The sequence below is a fragment of the Grampus griseus genome (genome assembly GCF_964374135.1).
Source record: "Grampus griseus genome assembly, chromosome: 7".
NCBI classification, from domain to species: Eukaryota; Metazoa; Chordata; class Mammalia; order Artiodactyla; family Delphinidae; genus Grampus; species Grampus griseus.
In genome coordinates, this window is record NC_139001.1 from 43,157,718 (window position 1) to 43,175,645 (window position 17,928).

The 17,928-nt window shown below is 44.4% G+C and overlaps 1 protein-coding gene across 3 annotated transcripts in view; it reads left to right on the top strand.

Moving 5' to 3' along the window:
* The window catches only part of STAT1 (signal transducer and activator of transcription 1), a 41,642-nt gene that overhangs the window by 21,661 nt on the left and 2,053 nt on the right, over window positions 1–17,928 (top strand). For all 3 annotated transcript variants that reach the window (XM_082658629.1, XM_082658628.1, XM_082658630.1), the window contains 13 exons: window positions 613–672; window positions 3,194–3,223; window positions 3,327–3,420; window positions 4,633–4,674; window positions 5,963–6,046; window positions 6,497–6,595; window positions 7,698–7,833; window positions 9,230–9,279; window positions 9,987–10,081; window positions 10,861–11,006; window positions 12,556–12,741; window positions 13,710–13,785; window positions 14,677–14,776. In XM_082658629.1, the coding sequence (XP_082514755.1) occupies window positions 613–672; window positions 3,194–3,223; window positions 3,327–3,420; window positions 4,633–4,674; window positions 5,963–6,046; window positions 6,497–6,595; window positions 7,698–7,833; window positions 9,230–9,279; window positions 9,987–10,081; window positions 10,861–11,006; window positions 12,556–12,741; window positions 13,710–13,785; window positions 14,677–14,776 (1,198 nt within the window). The remainder of the gene's footprint in view (window positions 1–612; window positions 673–3,193; window positions 3,224–3,326; window positions 3,421–4,632; window positions 4,675–5,962; window positions 6,047–6,496; window positions 6,596–7,697; window positions 7,834–9,229; window positions 9,280–9,986; window positions 10,082–10,860; window positions 11,007–12,555; window positions 12,742–13,709; window positions 13,786–14,676; window positions 14,777–17,928) is intronic.

Sequence of the window (17,928 nt, forward strand, 5' to 3'; positions counted from 1 at the left end):
CACAGCTGGCAGGAGGAGAAATCTAATCCCATCATCTGCTTCACTAAAGGGAGCCAACCAGTGAGGGGCTTCTTCCCCAGCTCTCCAGCTCATCAGAGCAGAGCACACCTGAGTGTCAGCCCACGGCTCCTTCCATCTCTCCACACTGCCCTGGGGTGATTATAGATGTGACCTTCACTTTCCTGATTATGGGTGATAGTTTTTGTTTTCTCCCAGCAGAATAAGCATTAGATACAAGTTTTAGTAAAGGGCAGTGTTTGCTATTTTTAGCCCCAAATAGAAATTTTGATAAAACTCAGCATTGGCGAGGCGATACAGAGAAGCAGATACCCTCACTAATGTTTGGTGGGAATATAAAATCAGTGCTGCTGTGTGTCAGAACTTAATGTTACAGTTTTGTCCCAGCAGTTTCACAGCTAGGAATTTATCCTACAAATACACTTTAAAAACATCCAAGTAGACATACACGGATGTCACTTCCATTGTTTGTAATAACCAAAAACTGCATGAGGTGGGTGGGGGTTATTGAAATGTTCATCAGTAGGGAATTGGCATGATAAATAAATGGTAACAGATAATTTTAAAAAGTAATTATGACTTTTTTCTTTGCAGATTGTTGGTGAAATTGCAAGAGCTGAATTATAACTTGAAAGTCAAAGTCTTATTTGATAAGTAAGATATCTTTAATATTATCTAAGGTACATGTACTGTTGAAATTGCTGGTTTTGTTAACTAAACATAGACTTTTGCACTGGGGCTGTTTGTAAGTGATCCCAGCACATTTAAATTGATAGCTCCTGTTCTGGATGTTGGGAGCATCCCCTAGAGCTGGTATCAACGTGCTTGTGGCTTTTTAGACTATAAGTGAACAAAAGAATGAGTGCATTTTATGTATATGAGCTTGTAATGATCAAGTCTCCAAGCAGCTACCACCCCTCCTCCTAGGCCAGCCCTAGAGGAAGGGCCCTTGATCAAACTCCAGGCCACCATGATTCTGCAGCCAGTGTGGACTTGTTTCCGGAGTGAAGCTGACAGCATTTTGGGGGGCCTGTGTGGAGCCTGCTGGCCTCACACTTGTCTCTTCTGGGCAGTAAGAACCCAGGAATGGGCAGCATCTCTCATGGGGTCTAAATGGAGCAGGCCCATCCTGTTTTGTCCTTAGTCCCTGGACCTGAACTATCAGTGACCTAAGCACTTACATCAAGGAACAAGATGGCTTAGCCCCTGCCATCCCCCCTTGATATATTTAATGCTTTTGTTGGTGTGTGTAACATTCTGGTTTACCAAGTTTCAAAACCATTTATGATAATCCAAGTCATTTTCCTCTGGCTTTTTGTCTCTTTCCATTCCTGTAACTATAGCCTTCTTTGTAGCATAGTCTGTGCCTTGCCTTTGCTTTTCTCCCATCATCTTTGGTTTCTCTGTGTATCAGTTAGCTTTTGCTGCATAAAACCCCCAAAATTTAGTGGCTTAAACTCTAAAACTTATTAATTTCTCTTATGCTGTGGGCTGTGTGTGGTCCTTCTGGTCTGGGCTGGCTTGGTTGTTGCTGGGCGGTCTAGCATGGCCTTGTATGTGTCTGTCTCTGCTGGGATAACTGGGCCCTTCTCTGTTGGGCTCTCAAAGAGGTCAGCCTGGGCTTTCTCATACGGCAGCGGTGTTCCAAGTGGATCAGAGCAGCAGCGTGCTGGGCCTGTTAGGCTAGACTTGGAACTTGTACGGCACCACTCCCGTCCATTGTGTGGGGAAAAGCAAGTCAAAGTCCCCTGAGATTCAAGGGACAGGGAAATACATTCTGCCTCTTGAAAAGAAAAGCTGTAGAGGTTTTGTGGCCACTACAGTTTACCACACTCTGCTTAACTCAGTCTCTCTTTCAGTTTTTTCTTGCTCTTTTGTCTTTTCTGTCTGTTCCAGTTCTGAGTTTTCTTCTTAGCTTTGACAAGGTGGCTTTGTATCACACTATTCCTTTTATTGTGAATTTTCTTTTTTTGCACAAAATGTGGGTATATTAATGCTACTGAACTGCATGCTTAAAATACTTAAAATAATAAATTTTCTGTTATGTATATTTTACCACAATTTAAAAAACTGAGATGCCACACTGGAGAAACTCAAGTTGAAGGACATTCCTAAAACACCTGAGCAGTGATACTCAAAACTGTCAAAAACCTCAAAGACAAGGAACGTGTGAGAACGTGTTACAGACCAGAGGAGGCTAGGGTGATATGATGACAAATGTCACGTGGGGTCCTGGCTGGAGTCCTGGGGCAGGAAAAGGACGCTGGGGGAAAGTGATGAAGTCCAGGTGAAGTGTCGAGTTAGCTAATTGTCATATGCCAAGGCTGGCTTCTTGGTCATTAGAAATATTCCGTGGTTATGAAGTGTAAGTTCTTTTTTTTTTTTTTTCCAGATGGGAAAATTGGTCACTGTTACAACTGACGGTGATTCTCTTTCACAAAAGCATTGAACTTCTAGTTGAGACAGGAAAGGAAGCTAACTCATTTAACTATGAGTGAGCTAATGATCTCTAACCTTCGCCTACGCCTGACAGATACATTATTTGTCCAGAACATGACGACGTTATCGCTACATTTATATAAGATACAGGTCTCTCAAGATTTTAACCTCAGATTTAAAACTTAAACTTGATAGTTTTCCCAAATAATTGACCATTCAAGTACTTCTCTGAAAGCGTTAAAAATAACAGAGAACAAAAATAAGGATCGAGCTGTCACTTTGGAAGGTCCTCTGAGTTGTGTAGCCACAGAGCAACGCTCTCTGCTCAGTCCCCAGTGCTTAGCTCGGTGCCTCGGAAAGGCACCGACTGAGTAACTGCTCAACAAATAGCCATAACTCAGGCTTACGTTTACTGAGGGTGTGCTCTGTGCTCTCTTTACCCGGTAACAGGTTTCCTTCTTCCAGTGTCCTGTACGGTTGGTGCTGTTAGCATGACGTACAGTGGAGAAAGGTGAGGCCCAGACAGTTTATTTGCCCGAGGTCACTCAGCAAAACTTGGCATTGCTGGTGCGGGTTGATTGAGGGACTGTGTGAGTGAATGAAAGGGCTGAACAGTCCCATTATTTGTTATTGATCTTGTACTTTTATATTTTTGTTAAAACTTATCTCAAGTTTTAAATACACATATGTGATCATATATATGTATATATATATATATATTTTTTTTTTTTTGCAGAGATGTGAATGAGAGAAATACAGTAAAAGGGTACGTGAAGTACTTTGTGCTATATTTTACGATCGCTTTGTTTGTTTATGTGTTGGTTTAACAGTTCCCAGCCTTTTAAGTATTTGTACCCTGTATTGTCTAGGTTTCGAAAGTTCAACATTTTGGGCACTCACACGAAGGTGATGAACATGGAGGAGTCCACCAATGGAAGTCTGGCGGCAGAATTCCGACACCTGGTAGGGAGATCAGTTTCCCCCTTTTCTGTTGTGTCTGGTTTATTAGGACTTGATTTGTGATCGAGTGGCACTTGGTGCCCTGTGTGATGGGCAGGGCACCCCCTAGCAGAAGGCTTCCTAGAATTCATGGCCGGTGGCTTCAGCAGCACTTGGGGAATCTTGGTCCCCCCTCCTTATCCCAGGACTGTCCACTCTGTTTCCTGCCAGTCTTCCTCTCAGAGATACCTTCTTTGGGGGGTAGTGATCTCAGTCAAATATTCCATAAACCAGTGTGCACATAAGCTATCTGTACATGATTCCTCCAGGACCTCAGTGATTACCCATTCTAGATTGTTGGAATTTTCCCAGAGGTCATTATTGCCCCACATCCTGACCGTTCCTTCTCCCCCTCCAAGCGTGGCAGGCCCCAGGAGTCTCTCTTTGGCCCCTTCTTCACCACCTCCCTCCTGGGGTCTTGCCCACAACCACTGTCTCGAGCACTTTGTCTCTGGAGGAGTAGGGCCCGGGCACCGAGCAGTGGAAATCAGCAAAGGGGTTTAAGTGGGTGGTGCTTTCTCTCCTCTCTCCCTGAAAATCGGGGCTGCCAGTTGTTCTGTAGGTGCGTTGGTGCTGAGCCCTGCGCAATTCCTGGGCTGGAGCCTGCAGGGAGGTTCAAAGCATCCTTTTTTTATTGGCAACCATTTCGTGAACCCGCAAACTCATAGTTGGGAAGCTAGACCTCGTGTGAGAGCCTCGGTCCAACCCAGGAGTCTGAGGGTGTCCGGAGCTGCTCTGGAGGCTCCAGGTTACTCCCTTAGAACCTGCGTGATTGAAGTCCTTTTGAGGGCAGTCTTAGAGGCCTGAGTCACAGGCCTGGGAAACTCTGCGGAGGGAAAGGCAAGAGAAGCTGTGCCCTGAGCCCAGGGAGCATGCGACAGCTAATGAAGGTGATGGGGGATGGTTCGGGAAAAGCTAGCCTGGGGGAGGGAGCAGGGTGCTGTTCCCTGGGATCTTCTCAACCCTGTGGTGTTCGCAGGCTGTCAGAATGATGGGAAAAGGCACTCTCCCTCATGAACCCACACAAGGGTCACTTCACCTCCTGTTCTGCGTTCTGAAAATAATTTCACTTCCTTCATTCTTTCTAAGTCCCCACTTTGGTTTGATTTGTAGACGAAAATAGCAACTTTGATGATTATGGTACTGTTTACTAAGATTTTTTTTTTTTTTTTGTAGCAACTGAAAGAACAGAAAAACGCCGGTGCCAGAACCAACGAGGTGAATCTTTCTCTCTTGTGATTGGTCTCTAGCTAGCAGGTCTGTCCAGTGAGGTTGGCTCTGTGGCCCTGGGGGCCAGGGACACCTCACAGAGGGGTGAGAAGCAGGAAGACCCGGCAGGGAAGGGCAGTGGACAAGCTTTGGGACATGGTGTATCTGTCATAACGGTGAAACCACTCTGTGCTTGTGCTTTATGGTTGTCAAGTGATTTTGCACATGAATTTATGGGACCCTCAACAGACAGCCCAGCGGAGTAGGTACGGTGGGCTACTGTGTTACTCACATTTCACAGGTAAAGAAGTTGGACCACAGGAAGTTTGCAGGATTTAGCTAAGGGTGCACAGGGAGTTACTGTCAGAGCTAGAACTAGAGGCCAGCTTCATTGACTGCCCTGCCAAAAACGATGTGTGCCGAGAGGGTTTTCCTGCCACGTGTCCCCTACCCAGTGCATCATCCTTCTGTCAGTTTCATTTTCACAGCCAGTCCTTGAGGAGCTGTGTTTGTGATGCCTTCAGATATGAAGTATGGGCAGAGGACAGAATGCCTGGAGTTGCTTTGGTTTGGACCGCTCGTCGTCCTTTGTGCCTGCGTGGCACGCGTGCTGTCTTTCCCCACGACAGCCAGCAGAGGTCGTGTGGAACAGTGGGACAGGCACCGGCCCGGGCCTGACCAGCCCTGGTTTGGATCTTGACTATCTTTGTGACCTCCCGAGGATTTAGTTTCCTCTCCTGTGAGCAGGGAGGGCAGCCACATCTCTCTGGTTCTAAGTTGTTGTGATGCTCGTGTAAGATAATATGTATGAAGGTACTTTGAACACTATATAACCTTTCTACCCATACCAAGGCACTTTATGACCAGCCAGGCTTATGCAAATCAGCCCTCCCGATAGATAATCACACCTGGAACACGTGTACACTTTCCACCCCATGCCAGCCTGAGGTGTGCAGCCCGCACACACCCTCAGAAGGGGCTGAGGGCCAGGATGCCTTAGGTCATGAATAAACCCATTAGAAGTTGCTGTTTCCCTATCGACACTTTTTTCCCCTGAATCCATATCCCTTGCCATAATATCAGAAACCTGAAATCTGATCTCTGAGAGAACAGTGAGATACTCGGGATAATGAAATCTGGGATAGATGCTCAAAAATTGAAATGTTCTTCTGAATTGCAGCTGGTTAGGTTCAGGCTGTCTGCAGCCTCTTGCAAAAAATGCTTAGTAGGCTCTTGCAAGTTGCAAGATCAGTGAATGAATCGCTATATTCCTTTTGTTTCCCTTTTCTCTTTTAAGGGTCCTCTCATCGTTACTGAAGAGCTTCACTCCCTTAGTTTTGAAACCCAGTTGTGCCAGCCTGGTTTGGTCATTGACCTTGAGGTAAGACTTACATGTTCCAGATGTGGAAGACTTTATTTTTATTTTAAACTGTTACGTGTATTTTTATTTCTCAATTTTTATTTTAGACGTATTTACCTAATTGCTAAAAAAGATTATTGTTTTCAGCCAGTACTATCTTGATGTTAATTTAATCGTTCGGGCAGCTAGAGAACTGAATTAACCTTCGGGTGCTATAAGCTAAATGTTCCAGTTGAGATGTCCTATGCTAATTTTTTATATGAAGCATTGAAACTTATTTCTTAACTGAAAAGATATAACAAAGACATATTCAACTACAAACCAAAGAACGTAACTTTACATTCTTAATTTTCAAATATAAGAGATAATGCAAATGTACAGGAATCCCTCGCTTAGTTGAGAGGCTGCATAGTGGTCTGAAGGTGATGCTTCTGTGATTCAGATGATTTCAAGGTCTTTGTCATCTTCTAGACGGCCTCTCTGCCCATCGTGGTGATCTCCAATGTCAGCCAGCTCCCGAGTGGTTGGGCCTCCATCCTGTGGTACAACATGCTGGTGGCAGAACCCAGGGTATGGAAAACACATCTACTTTCGTACCAGGGGTTAACCAGAGACCTCGTGCTCTAGCTTCTGCATATCTGAAAGAGCCCCTAAGGGCCAGATGTTGAAGGAAAAGTGGCACAACTCAAGTGGCATTGCTAAGGATCGGAGTAATTCTGGAAAAGCGAAGCATGTGTATGTATTAGAAATGAGAGTTATGATCTTCCTTCCATGTGAATAAGCTCAGGCAACGGATGATTTCGTACAGCTTTTACTGTGGAAGAGGTCCTTTATTTTTATGCTTTTTAAAAAATGTATATATGCTAAATAAGCCTGCTGCATTCTTAGAGTGTGGGTACTCTAATATGGTTGAGTAATTACAGTTGATGCTGGTTATTCACTGTACTTAAAGTCCTTTAAAGTCGCTGTGAACACTGAGTTGGCAGATACTGAACCACTGCATCTAGGGGAAACACAGGGTTAGGTTCCCATGAGCCTCTGGCACAACCTTTGCATTTGCTGGTCAATACGTAACCTTGTTTGTTTAAAGATCCCTTAGCTAATATACTTGTTGATTCATTAACATTGAACTCATGGCAGGCAGCTTTATAACTCACGTCTGAACAAAGCTTGTATATCACATGCGTTTTCTTCGTAAGGCACTTTGGAACACTAGACAGCACTTCAGCCGTGCCCTTGAGGGCCATGTTAAAAATGAAATCACCAACAAAAAAGCATACGAAAGTGCAAAAACCGTGGCGCTAAACAGACCTCAAAAAAGACACTCGGGTATGGTATGAGAGCTGAAATAGGAAGGCAGATCATAGCTTTGTTTGACCTCACCTGGAAACATACATGTTTGGCAACTCAAACTTTTCACTGCTGTGTGCCTGGGTACATCTGCAAATGACTGCAGAAATGCCATGAATATTGATTTAGGAATTAAATTTTAGTGAGCTGATGAATTCACAAATGTGAATCTGCAAATAATGAGGATTTCTCTTCTTTAGCTGTGAAAACATCTGTGTGTCATAGATGAGAGCTGAACTTTGGCTGAGATCCATGTTTCAGTGCCAGGCTTGTGACTGGTGGCTCATCAGTAGCCCTTAGCTTCTGGGTGTTTTCTCTCTAGAATCTGTCCTTCTTCCTGAACCCGCCTTGTGCACGATGGTCTCAGCTTTCAGAGGTGCTGAGTTGGCAGTTTTCTTCTGTCACCAAAAGAGGTCTCAATGTGGACCAGCTGAACATGCTGGGAGAGAAACTTCTTGGTATGAGCATATTCACTTCTTACGTAACTAACAATTGAAATTCATAAAATATCTTGACTTGCTCCTTTCCCCCTCTTTCCTCTTTATTTTGTCCAAGGTAGGAGAGTGTTAAAATCTATTGGCTTTTCCAGCAGCAGTTTATTATAGCTAAGTGAGAAGGATGCCTCACCTTAGAAGGAGATAGAGACCTGATAAAAGATTTAAATGAATCATTTCCCCATTATCTCATATGAACATTTCTGAGCAGGGTTCCTAGGGGAAAGATGTCTAAATTATGTAAAATATATTACTTGTGGCTTAAATTCTTTGAGAAATATGAAGTTTTATTAACCTTGGGGAGAAAAACAGCAAGCCCCCAACATGGTAAGAATAAGGTCCTCGGGCTGCCCACCACGCAGCACACGCCCAGGTCTCTTACATCAGGTGGCCCAGGTGTGAGGAGACACTGTCCACATCAGGAGGATGCCCGTGACCAGCACTGCCTGATGGGCAGGGTGCAGCCCGTGATAGAGAATTCCCTTTCAGTGGCTGATGTCATGGATTTATTAGTTTCCCACACTAAGCAAACCTAAGACCTACTCGTCTCAAGGTCAGATCTTCAATGAATGGGACTATCTGAACTATTTTTTAAAAAATCCATGGTCACCTTTTTGCCAGATTTGCTTTCTATATAGCAGGACTGCATGTACTGCAAACACCAGTAGGCTTTTCCTAACCAAATGGCTCTCAGCAGTGCCTTCTCTTGGCCATGCAGCTGTCACAGTGAGAGTCTTGTGCAATTTAATAAAAAGTAAGAAGTCATTCCTATTCCTTTCCCTTATTTGGTGAGAGTTAAGACAGATATCTTTTCTGCCTACAATGGCTTATTTGGGGTTCTCCGTGAAGAGAGATGTCAGGCTCACCACCTCTTATGGCTTCTTCAATTTGTGTAGCTGGTAACCCCGAGGCTTCCTTCCCCTTTCATTTCTCTCACTGGGCTTTTGATTTGCATCGACCTCCCTGAGCCTGTGTCCTATTTGGAGGAGGGCTGAGGGAAATGCCTAATTAATATCTAAAATAATCTTGTAAAGTCAAGTGTCAGTTAAATCGATCACCTAGGGGTGATCTTGGTCTTAGTTTGAACTTGAAAAAAATTCCTCAGGGTCACCGGGAGAGGAGCCTGCCAAGGAGGGAGAGGGAAGCAATGGGAAATGATATCGCACAAGGGGGACCAAATCGAGGCTTCTCCAGAAAGCACAAGTGATTGTATTAGTGTATCTGAGAATATCAACTATGTACACACAACCTTCCTTTGCTGAGTGTTGGCTCTTGAAGAGCAAATACCACAGCCATCAGTCCAGCCAAAGCTTCAGAATTGATTTCCATTTCCTTAAAAAACTTATTTTTATTTGTCTAGGGCCCAGTGCTGGCCCTGATGGGCTTATTCCATGGACTCGCTTCTGTAAGGTGGGTGCTGTCTGGAGTTTACACTGTGAGTGCTTTCCGCTCTCTGTTGAGGGTCTCGGATTTCTCGCCGCGGTGCCGGCTGCACTGTGCTTGCTTTGGCGTGTTCCTCTGGCCCCCGGAACCCCTAGGGCAAGTTGTTTACTTTCCTTCAGCGCGCTGAAGGTTAGTCTCCAAGTGCGAGTCTGACAGGAAGCACCTGCCTGGGTGATAACATTCTCTCATATCCGAAATGAGTCTTCTGTTTGCTCACACTGACCTCTGGCCTGGCAGCGTTTTAGCTCCGTCCATGAGTAACGTGTGGTCTGTGCCGGCGTAGACAGCCTGCTGGGCTGGAGGGGGTGTCTTGAGCCTGCTCAAGCAGTGAGACCAGTTGGGGGGAATAATCAGACCCCGCTAGGGTCACCAGACAGTGCTGACAAGCTGACGCTACTGGATAGTGTGAAGGCAACTGGTATTCTGGGATCATGCTGGAGGTCATTCCCTGGCTGGGTCGCTAATGTTTGGAGAGGGAAGCAGAGCCTGGCTCAGGAAATGGAGAGGTTGGTGTCTGAAAGCTGGTAAGAGGGCAGTGACGGCTCTGTAGGGGGCAGTGCTAGCTTTGGCAGCTGGGCAGTCTTTGCAAACTAAAACCCGATGGCGGGAGGAGACATGCTAAGTCACTGTTTTGGATTTCTTGGTTTCTAATGTGTGCATCTGTATACTTGCAGGAAAATATAAATGATAAAAATTTTCCTTTCTGGCTTTGGATTGAAAGCATCCTTGAACTCATTAAAAAACACCTGCTCTGTCTCTGGAATGATGGGTAAGGGCCATTGATAGATGTAGTTTTGAAACCTATGTTGAGTACACACTCCATTGCTGCAAGGCTGAGATAGGCCTGACCCAGACAGACTTCATTATTTGGCAAGACTTGGGTGCATCTCACAGAAACAGATGCTTGCAGGCTGTCCCTTCAGGCATTCACGATAGTAGACCCTCATAAGATTAAAATTATATTTTCGTAGTATATGTATATGCATTTTCAAAGCTAAATTTAAAAACCCTGAGTGCCATTCATGCCTTCATTCATTCTACGAAAATTTCTTGAGCACCTGCTTTATTGCCTCCAGGTAAGGAAGAAAAAACTTTTTTGACTCGGTAAATTGTTTCTAATGTTTTCCCAGGGTCAGTTGATATTTCAGCAAAGACTTTAACTTGGTCAGAGGTCTAGAATATGAAAATGGATTGTCTGAGCCTTTCTCTTCACTAGAAAGGATGCATGAATTTAGACATTTTCATGGCCTTCAGAATCCCCAGGTGAAAATGAAAGGCTCATTAATCCAGCAAGTATTTATTGATCATCAGTAGCATCCAACGGGCACCATGTTAGTGAGCTTTTTTGGGACTTCAGCATATATATGTATGAGTGAAATGCTTCCTGAAGTGTCGATGAAATAGATTTTAAAGCATCTAAAATAGTTGATACATTTCTATCCTGTGCTCTTGTGTCAAGTTGCAGTCATCTTGATTTGTAAGTGAACGTGAAAATTACAGTCATGACTGAACCTCAGAGTACCTCCATCAATCCCTTTCCACGTGCAGGTGTATCGTGGGCTTTATCAGCAAGGAGCGAGAGCGGGCTCTGCTGAAGGACCAGCAGCCGGGGACATTCCTGCTGCGGTTCAGTGAGAGCTGCCGGGAAGGGGCCATCACGTTCACATGGGTGGAGCGGCCCCAGAATGGAGGTGGTAAGCCAAGGCGCCTGCACACACACCGATTCAAAATGTGGGTGCAAGCCCTTCTTCTTCTCTGCAAATCAACTCATACAAATGATGAGCTTTTGACATACAGTCGCAGCTCCTCCACTTATCCCCAGCTGAGCTTCCCCAGTAGGATTTAATACATCACCAAGGGCTATTTGGGATTCGTTGCCTGGAACATATTGTGCAAATGATTTTTTTTTAAAGACAAGGCCACATTCTTTCCTTTTTGTCAGGTATGTCACCTGTAGGTGAAAGATGCGAGTCAGTATGACTGGCAGTCATTTATTGGGAGGAAACCCACAGTGCACAGGCGTGAGCTTCCAGACCCATGGAGGGGAATCCCACGTTGGAGGTGCACGGATGAGGGCAGGCTCCGTGAGAGGGGTCCTGGGACTGGGTGCAGCCCTTCACCTTGCCTTCTGACAGAGAAGGCTCGTGCACGTTTATCTGGGTTATATCTTGGGTTTCTATTTGACCAAGTGCATCCATGGCAAAAACAATTCTGAAAACCTACGCGTTATGAAACAGGTTTCCGGGGAATGAGAAACAGGTTTCAGTGGAGACAAGAAAGTGATAAAGACAAACTGGTGACTTTTCACTCTTGCTTGTAGTTTGCTCTGTTTGAAGGATTGGAGGGAAAACTGATTTGTTCCAGTGACTTATGCTTTCAGTTTAGAAGATGCAAAAAGATAGGATACTTTTCTTGTTCTATTTTTTTTTTCTTCTGGTAAAAAAACAGGAGAGCTGGGATTAGAGCCCAGTGAGGACAGTAGATGGTAGAGCCTGCCCTTTTCTTCTTCTCCCCCGGTAGTTCTTCCTGAACTTGCTGAGAGATGGAACTAGCAAACCAGGCAAAGATGAAAACCATTGGCAACTGGAAAGTTTAAAGCAGGGCCACACCAGCTACAAAGCTTTGGTCTGAAGTTCTAGAGCAGAGTCCCCAGAGCACCTGACAGCAGCCTCTGGAGTGTGTGCCCCAAAAGTGAAATCCTGGATCAGTTAGGAAGCAGGATTCCAATGAAGTCTGGGACTAAGACCAGGAGTGAATTAAACTGTGTTTTTTTACATTAAGGATTAGAGAAAAAAATAGCAAATAGGGTCTCTTTTTGGTTTGTTTAAAAAGTTGTTTTCCATGTGTTGTTGTTGTTTATTTTCATTTTTCAATATGAAAAGAAAGACAAAGTGAGTTTATCTTCTAGTAACTTAATCTATGGCTTGAGCCAAGAAGACCCAATTAGTAATTAGTTATTTTAAAGGTATTTAATAAATTTCTTTTGGCTAGACTTACAAATCTAAGTAAATAATGACAAATGCAATATTACCGAAAGTAATGATGGCCTTTATTTTTCCTATTTTAAAGAAAGGATAATAATCTATTTAGGAATAAAGCAATTACATGCTCTGTGATGTAACTCCTAGATTGTGTTTAGTTCTTACCAGGTTCTGTCAAATCCATAAACTCTGCAGTGTTTGTTTCTCTCCTCTATTGTTGAGGGATATTCTGTGGGACTCACTTTGCTTTTCTTCCTATTAGAATCTTGCTTCCATGCGGTTGAACCCTACACAAAGAAAGAACTTTCTGCTGTTACTTTCCCTGACATTATTCGCAATTACAAAGTCATGGCCGCTGAAAATATTCCAGAGAATCCCTTGAAGTTTCTGTATCCAAATATTGATAAAGACCATGCCTTTGGAAAGTACTACTCCAGGCCAAAGGAAGGTAAGTGGGCAGAGCGTGCAAGCATTGCCTGATGAGTTATAGCACAGCCCAGTCGTTCCTGTGGTTGTGTTCTCCCTTCACCTAGTCTAAAGGTTTGCGGGAGACAGGCGTTAACCCCACACACTGCCCTTGCCTTCCTATCGGTGCAAGATGTCAGCACAGACTCCCCCCATGCCATGTCACTAGCCCACCCCTTCCTTTGAATTGGTAAAAGCAGGCTTTCTAATAAACACAGCGCAGTTGAAACATAATACATTGTTTGGCCTGATACAGATCGTAAGAAAGGAGTAAATGGTTCTTGATCTTAGGGGTGTTGGAGAAGGTCCATTTCTGGTCGTGTGTAGTTGTTACATTTTTACTTTTTCTACGTGGAGGGGAAAAACGTAGGACCTGTGATGCTTACCTGCTTTATGTCAGCCTGCTCCTGAAATTGAGGAGATGGAGGCCCGGGCGAAGTGAAGTGGTCCCTTCATGGTGACCTGGTAAGTTATTAGGTCACATCACTGAGAGCAGGTCTAAGTTTAGCACACGGGTCTCCCTCTGCTTAGTCTTCATTGAACCGCATTTGAGAAAGTGGAAGTTAGACTAAGTTGGTTTGGAATGCACCAACAGACTTAATGATTTTTCAGGATCAGTAGTCTCAACGTTAGCACAGTTACTTTAGATGCACCCGGCTTACCCTGACAGATGTGTTTATTACACCAACCAGGCCAGGACCATAAACCAGATAAAACTTTTGTAGGATTTCAAGCCTTGGAAAGAGAACCGTCTTAGCTTGACTTCTGTGCTGAATGTGCCTCCCCTTTTCATCTGGTTGTTTCTGCATTCGCACTACAATTTCAGGTGACCCAGGCAGGGAGTCTAACCTGACTGCCAAGGAAAACAGTCCAGTCTTGATCAAAGAAAAAGTTGATTGTTCTTGTGTAATTTCTGCTAACGGAAAGTGTACGTGATGTGTTTGCTTCTAGCCCCAGAGCCTATGGAACTTGATGGCCCTAAAGGAACAGGATATATCAAGACTGAACTGATTTCTGTGTCTGAAGTGTAAGTGAACACAGAAGAGTGACATGTTTAAAATCCTCAAACAAGCCCCACTCCTGGCTGGGGCCTGTTGAAGATGCTTGTTCTTTGCTTTTCCATTGTAATTGTTGCTGCCACCATCACAGATGGACCTGTGGAAAGATCCTAATTAGAGATCCTGGTGTCACTGCCTATCAGCGTTTTATTGCCTTTATAAAAACAAACAAACAGCAAACCAAAAAAATCCAAAAAAAACAAAGTTGTATTTAAGGCATATAAGTTCTCCCCAAACTCGTATTTTGAAAAAGTGTAAATAAAATGAACAAAAATCGATCAGAGTGGGCAAGCAGTTCTTTTCTATCTAGAAAAGGCCAAAGTAATGACTGAGATACATTTTTTTCCGTTTGCTTTTATTTTGTTGTTTAATTTTGTAAAAGGTAGAAAAAATTTTGGAAAAGTCATTGTCAGTTATTTGGCCTGCAGCACTGTCTGGGGGTGAATGGATGTAGCCTTCATGTAAAAACCCTCTGGAGCAGCCTTATCTGCATACAAACCTCAAGGTAGGGATGAGGGACTCCCCAGACATTTCTCTGGCGCTTCTCGGGCCAGGGTAGGTGACACAACTGCACAAGCTCGTGCCCGTGTTCACCCAGGCAGAAGCGGTGCAGGATCCAGACTGGTTATATCTGGCTCACATCTCTAGAATACAGTGTGTTTCCCAAGGGGCCGGGCTGGGGACATGAACCTCTCGAGATCTGTCCTTTTTCAAATGTATTTTACAAATGTATACACATCCCTGAAATAAAAATCTAAAATGGTGATTCAGTCACAGGCCAAAGATGAAATGGCAAAGTTTGCACCACTGCTTTCATAATCTAGATGTTAACATTTCCTGTTTCTTTCTCCCCATTTTAGTCACCCTTCTCAACTTCAGACCACAGACAACCTTCTTCCCATGTCTCCTGAGGAGTTTGATGAGGTGTCTCGGATAGTGGGCGCCGTAGAGTTTGACATGGTGAGTACCACACAGGGATGCTTTCAGCACGCTGTGTTTGCTCTCTGAGGGAGGGAGGGTGCCTGGCAGACCCTGGGCCTATCTGTGAGTTCTCAGAAGGAGCCTCTGGCAGAGCCCAGAAGGGTGTTTTTTAGATTAGCTATGACAAGTTGGAGCCTGCTGTGTTTAAACAAGCTACGTCGTCACCAGGATTTTTACTCCTGGCCTTCATCACCTTCCAAAAAATAATGACATTTCAAATATTTAAAAGCTCCCCCTCTGCCTCTTAAATTTGTCCACATAGAAATCTCATATGTTAAGGAACTAGGATTTCTCTGATAAGAAAATGTTTTCCTTTTGTCCCGTTGTTTCAGCACTGTGTCTGGGTGAAGAGCTGTTATTTTTAGGAAGGGAGGAGACTAATGCTTGGTATACAGTCGTCATAGAGACTTGGGCAGCCACAGCGAAACACTTTACCTGATTTATGTTTGAGAACTAACTTGTACCGCTAGCACCTGGGGCTGTGAAGGGCTTTGCCAAGAGTAAAAAGTTCAAGGAGTGAAGCAGAGTGTCATGAGTACCGTGATAGGGATGGAAACAGGGCTGTCCACAAAAGAGTGCATCTTTCTTTGGGAGAATGTTTTTCAGTATGTCAGATAGTATTGTTTGCCTGTCAACCTGAAATCCTTCCCCTTAAAGATTTTATTTATTTATTTATTTTGATTGGCTGGATTTTTGCTGATGCTGTTTTAATTTTAAGCTCTTTTCCACATGAAGCTATTCCAGTTCATTTTTTATAAATTTATCTACTTTATTTATTTAGTTTTAGCTGCATTGGGTCTTCATTGCTGCGCACGGGCTTTCTCTAGTTGTGGCAAGCGGGGGCTACTCTTCGTTGCGGTGCGCGGGCTTCTCATTGCAGTGGCTTCTCTTGTTGCGGAGCACAGGCTCTAGGCGTGCAGGCTTCAGTAGTTGTGGCACGCAGGCTTCAGTAGTTGTGGCTCACAGACTCTAGAGTGCAGGCTCAGTAGTTGTGGCGCACGGGCTTAGTTGCTCCGCGGCATGTGGGATCTTCCCGGACCAGGGCTCGAACCCGTGTCCCCTGAATTGGTAGGTGGATTCTTAATCACTGCACCGCCCGGGAAGCCCCCCAGTTCATTTTTTTTTAATTTGCTTAATGTTTTAAAGAAAAGCCTCTCTGAGTCATTACTGGCCCTTCTTCGTCACTGGTGCCTGGCACAGACTGCTCAGCGATGCAGGAGGGAGGACAGGATGAGGGGAGAGGGCGCCATCTCCCAGGGTTCAGGATCGCGCATCCCTGTGTTCAGGGAATGCATTTGTGCGGCATTAGTAATATCTGTTTAGACTCAGGTTTCTGGTATGTAACCTTTTCCTTATCCTTTTCCCTCACCTGAAGAAGTACAGGCTAAAATCTTTACACCCTCCTGTTAAGGCTGAAAAAAAATGCTTACGTAGTGTAATAGCGCAATAGTTCTGTTCCTATTGGAGAGTGAAAGATGAACCTTGTACCTGTGTAAGGTTGCATCCTCTGTTGGAATGTAGCTCCCCACACTGCTCTGAAGTGTTTTGTGAGCCCTACACAAAAATGGAATAGCTGTAAAGCCCTATTTAGAAAGTGTAAGATCGATGGACAGAACCAAACAACGGTGCGATCTTCTTTTTCTCCTCCTTTGCTGTTCCTGAGCAAGTTACATCATCATCATGGTCATCACCATCATTAATAGGTGACACTTGTTAAGCACTTACTGTGTACCAGGCACTCCACGGGTAGTAACTTAGTGCTCACAACAGCCTTCTGAGTTAGGTATTATTGTTTTTCCCACTTTACAGATGTAGACAAAAGAGGCTCTCCAAAACTATGAAACTTGACTAAGATGAAGTAGTTAGTAAATGAGGGAACGAATATTTGAATCCACCTGGGGTGTCGCTGGACTGCGTGTTCTTGTCTACTCTCCTGGAATGCCCCCCCACAGAAAGCTGACCTCTGATTCATTCAAAACCTGCACCCAAGAGAAGCTGTTTGCACTTGACACTGAGTATGTGTTGTTCTGGTTTATTAAGACGAAGGCAGCGTAGCCTTTGGGTGAGAGGCCTGTGTTTGGGATTTGGAGATCAGAGCTCCAACTCTGTCATACCATTATGCCCTGTGACCTTGAGAAAATAAGATGGATTAGTCCCCTCCATCTGTGCATGCAGCATGACCGCTTTCTCTGTGCTCTCGGAACGATACTGTGAGAGCAATTTAATTCCTCTAAATAAGTGCCAGGAAATGGTTTTGTGGCTCTGGATCTCCTCTCCCCCTGCCCAGGAGCCATCCATTTCATTCCAGATGATTTCATTCATTTCATTTGTAGAATAAATCTATTTTTATATACACGCACACACACATCTCCAGAGTAAACCCATAGAAGATTTGAGAGCTATAATATGGGCACAGCACTGGTTAGACAAAATTAAAGTTGGATTAGTCTCCGAATTGGGTGGACTCCACCTTGTCTGTCCCAAATTGTCCTCAGCCTTGGCCACGATTTCCTTTCCGCATCCATCCACTCTTGGAGTTAGGGCTTGTGCTCTGAAATAGACCTTTCGAGGAGCTGGCTGGTTTCGGCCATGTCTGGAGGTTGCAGCTCTGGACCGGGGGGCCCTGGGGCCAGCGCCTGGTGCCGCCTCAGGAGCAGGAGGACCGCAGGCTCCTGAGAGACAGAGCACCAGTGTTTTCTGTAGCCTGGCTTCAGTGCTTGTTTAGTCTGGCTTCCCTGTACAGTAAACTTCTTCCTCTGGGACAGCATGAGAACCAGTCTCCTCTCCTAGAGGCCTTTGGGCAAAGCTTGGACAAAGCTGATAATAATTTAATGATAAATATTAAATAACACGTATTAATTGTCTGCTATTTCCATCTAGTCTACTAAGCATTTTACATATGCTGTATAATTTAATCCTTTCAACAAATCTATCTGTTAGAGACTATCAGTCTCCTTTGAATAGATGAGGACTTTGGGATTTAGAGGTTAAGTAACATGACTGGTCACACAGCTGGTAAGAGACAGTGACAGGATTTGAATCCAGGGTCGCTTGCTTTCTCTCTCTCTCTCTCTGAAGACCACCATCTTTACATATTTTACTCTCAGCCAGACGGAAACATAGGGGCAAAA